This window comes from Blennius ocellaris (assembly GCF_963422515.1).
Source record: "Blennius ocellaris genome assembly, chromosome: 4".
Taxonomy (NCBI): Eukaryota; Metazoa; Chordata; class Actinopteri; order Blenniiformes; family Blenniidae; genus Blennius; species Blennius ocellaris.
Window position 1 is genome coordinate 18,019,165 of NC_137653.1, and position 4,052 is coordinate 18,023,216.

Genomic DNA, 4,052 nt, shown 5'->3' on the forward strand with positions numbered 1-4,052 from the left:
TTTTTTTTTGATTTCTTTCTTTTTAAATCCTCATTATGGTTTATACACAGCAAGTGAAAATTCAAGAAGTGATTTGACTTTACATTGATTCTAAAATGAACATACAACTACCTGAGGAAGCAAATGGTTGCGACTTATGTGAAAAACTTTCACAAATTAGGAGCATTGGTGACTTTTAGTGAAAATTTTCACTTGAGATCTTCTGTCACTTTCACACGTTGCATGTACTGTAACACCGCGCTGTAACTCGCTACTGATTACTAAGTATTTAGACATTAGTAATTCTGAATTATTGAGGTTTAGGTGATGTAATAGCAGTTGGAGAGCTGCTGCATCGCTGTCCTGCGCATGCAGCAGTAGCATTAGTAGTGTTCGAAGGTGCTCCGTTACTATTTCACCGAACTCCTATTCAACAAAGAAGGACCATCTCATGACTCCTGAATGGCCTCAGTTCACCTGGAGGGAAACAGCTAATGTGTCACATCGACACACTGCCATACTGCTTACGTGCAGGTTTATGTGACAGAAAAAGGATTTTCTCGAGAAGGTAAGTGATTTTTTTAGGGACTCTTGGTTGGTGTAGTTTGACTGTACAAAGTTACTGAAAGCAGATATTATTGAATCCGTGTCCAAGACACATCATTGTGTTAAAATCAAATTCACATCAACAACCAGACACATTCATCTAAAAATAAAGTCCAACCTCAGTGAACTGAGACAGGCTTTGGTAAAAAAGCAAATGACATGAAATTGTTCATTAATCCCAGTAGATAATCGAAATAGCTTTTCTTATAGAGGAGTAAAATAACTGGGAGAAGGAACAAACTCCTTACAAGACACTTTTCTGTAAGGCTGCAGACCTTGATGACCTTTGACCTCGGCAACGCCGAGTAAAAATGCAGTTTTGAGACAGATTTGGAGCAGAAATGGCCGAGGCGCGAGGTGACAGGGACGTCCCGGAATAAGAACAAAGAGTCAACAACAGACGGGAGCCGAGCGTCTCCTCCTCGGCGCCGTGGCAGTCCCTGCTCCAGCAGATTCTCTCCTGACTGTGTATGTGCGCCGTTTGTGGTATGTTGTCTTCATGCTGGCTGTTGACCGTTTGTGTGAAGCGCCAGTGGTGGTAAACAGAGTCTGATACCTCACACTTCTGCTCAGGCCAGTGCTGGATGGAGGCCAGCAGGGTGAGCGATCCTCTTCCCGTCTCCCAATGTCTGTCCTGTTCCCTCTCTCTCTCTCTTTCTCTCTCTCTCTCTCTCTCTCTCGCTTTCCTCATGAACTTTGATTGATTTCCCGGGTTTGAGAAAGAATTAGACCCAACAGACGACATCTGAGCTGCGAGGGAAGCTTTTCGGCAAATCCTCTTCTTAAAACTTGGATTTTTACTCCTCGAGTTGGATTTTCATCTTAGTTTGTGCCTCTTTGCACCTTCTTGAAATCCTTTTTAATTCTTATTTCGGGTATTTTTCGCTGCCATTTTCAATGACACTCGTTATGCTAAATCCACAGGTGAAAAACTCCCTGAGTGGGAGCAGATTTTTAGACGTGGGCTCCATAGTGGAGCAGGAACCTCCACCCCCGCTCCGCAGTTATCTTTGTTTGACCATTTTCACTTGCTTTTGTCCGGCGTACCCCGTCAACATCGTGGCCCTGATCTTCTCCATCATGGTAAGCGTGAACTCTCCCACATGAGGTTTTCTGATTGACCTGAACCACCACTCCGTTTGTGTATCTGCGGCGCCGCAAATTAAATTGTGGTCGTTTGGGATTATTTTGAAATGAGAGGCGCACGGCTGCTGTTGTTGGTGAATGAGTTGGACATTGAGGTGTAACCCAGTCACACACAGCTGCTCTGCCCATCAAACAAGCCCACTTGATGCTCCGTTTTAGAAAATGAAACGAAATTTCCACGTGTGACAGACACAAACGTTCATTCAGTCAGACTACAAATCAACCAACGGGTTCAAAATCTGTACATATCACTTGTTTTTTGGTTGTTGTTTTTTTACTCGAAATATTTGGAGCTGTTGAATTTTGTGCACAGGTTGAATGCATGCTTAGAAGGTTTGTCAGTGGCAGACATTTTTGCACAATGTTTCCTAAAGCAGAGGTGGCAGCAGGCCAGCGACGGCGCTAAATCAATTTGCAATTAGCCTGAAACTACAAGCTTTATTACGGTGGAGAGAAAGCTAATATTCTACCTTGAGCGAAGGGCCTGGTCATTTGTGAATTCTTCTCTGTGTGGCCCTGTATGAAAAAAAAAGAAAAAAAACTTTGTAAGTGTTGTGATAAAGCTTTTCTTTTGATATTTCCAGTCGAGAAACAGTTACTATCAAGGTGACTTTGATGGGTCCAGGCGACTGGGTAGGAACGCTCTCTATGTGGCTCTAGCATCAATCATCATCGGCCTTCTCATCATCGCCACCACCTGCATTGTTCATTTCACCACCGTAAGGCAGACTCAGAACTATTTGACTTTTATTGAGTTTTTCCGAGTCTCAATGGGGATTTATTCACTTTGATCTGACACATACAGCAACTATCCCTCATGCTTTAGAATATCACAAAGACATTATCAAGTTATTTGATGCCACTATGAAGCATGACTATGTTGCAAAAAAATAAATGTTATAGAATATATTCCTTTGGTATTTGTGTGTTTAAGACTGTATTCTACATTCTAACCTTTCTAAATTACAATGCTACGCTTTTTAAAGTACATTACACCAGATTCCTATAAGCAATAAAAATCCAGATGAACTGTCATGTCGAGATTCTAATTATACAGTACTGAATATTATCTTTCCTTATAACAAACTCAATCCTACAAGAAGGATCGCTGCATGTCAATCATATATTGTATATTGAGATTGTCTTGCTGAGTGCAGTTGTCTTTGTGTTGCAGATGGATTTTTAGTGCTGTGGAAGTAAGAGTGAATGAAGAACAAGCTAAAAGACACTTGAACAGAAGCCTCGGCAGGATGACGGTGGTTTGCTCAAACCATCTGCCAATGAAAGAAATTTGACTGGACTCATGTTTCCTTCAATCTGTACATGAGTTCCTTGATTGTCTTTGGAGAACAATTTCAATGATTTCACTAATGCTGTGTGTGGATTTCAGAGCAAATCCTCGTACTGAACATCACCACAGTGGTTGATTGTTGACAGAACGAATATTAACATGACTGTAGCCTGTAGCGGTCAACATAATAACGGGAACAAAAGGTGATAAAATCTATAATGCTAAAATGGGTTCAAACCTCAGACTTTTAACCCACGAGGCCACTGTTTGTGGAGCATACAAAACACAGAAGAGCTTCATTTCAACTTAAGCGATATAGTTAGTATGCAAAATAATTTCTATAAACAACATAACTACTGACTAAATGTTTGCTTGTGTTGTACAAACTCTTAGATGTAGGTCGCATTGGGTAAGAATTATTATTATTATTTTTAAATCCATTATAAAACATTTAGTTTAACTTTAATTTAACTTAAGTTCTATACTTTATTACTAGATGTGTTGGTTCATTTTGTAAAAATCTATGTGGTTTAGGAAATCCCGGGACGCCATCTTTTCAAAAGGTTTCAGCAAAAGGATACTGCATGGCTACTTTATATTAAGTGATGTGATGAAAAATGTTATTGCTATTGTTGTTGTTCGCTCTTAGTTTTGCCAGATATAAAATATATCAAAAGCATAAAGGAGGTAAAATAACATCAAAACTTTTTGAGGGAATATCTATTCTATTTCATAATCAAGCTATATTGGAGGTTTATTTGGCAACACTGGACTTTAGTGCCACAGTGATTTAAGTGTATCGTTGGTGGAAATGCTTTCTAATTTATTTATGCATTATCCCTTGCTGTACATTCAGTTTGTGTCTAAAAGTGTTTAAAACAAGCCTGTAAATGACACATGTTGACCCATCAATATTGTTTATTAGCTGCAAAGGAGAGATCACAAGTTGAACGTCTTATGTGACAAAGAATAAACCTTTTAAAGTGAAAATGTGAAAATATTTTTCAGAACAAATAAAACCCGCTTCACT

The 4,052-nt window shown here is 39.5% G+C and overlaps 1 protein-coding gene across 1 annotated transcript; it reads left to right on the plus strand.

Annotated features, from left to right (window-relative positions):
• The first annotated feature begins 1,310 nt into the window (after nucleotides 1-1,310).
• On the plus strand, nucleotides 1,311-4,052 carry LOC308129041 (transmembrane protein 233). Its single transcript, XM_080494793.1, has 3 exons — nucleotides 1,311-1,668; nucleotides 2,316-2,450; nucleotides 2,906-4,052. Exons 1-3 carry the CDS (start codon nucleotides 1,483-1,485, stop codon nucleotides 2,915-2,917), a joined length of 333 nt encoding a protein of 110 aa, XP_080350919.1. The 5' UTR covers nucleotides 1,311-1,482; the 3' UTR covers nucleotides 2,918-4,052.

What these genes read in the sequence shown, in the direction of transcription:
- LOC308129041 (XM_080494793.1), top strand. Translation starts at nt 1,483, where the DNA reads ATGACACTCGTTATGCTAAATCCACAGGTGAAAAACTCCCTGAGTGGG. An exon ending in CCCTGATCTTCTCCATCATG is followed by an intron (nt 1,669 to 2,315) that starts GTAAGCGTGAAC and finishes TGATATTTCCAG; the next exon opens with TCGAGAAACAGTTACTATCA.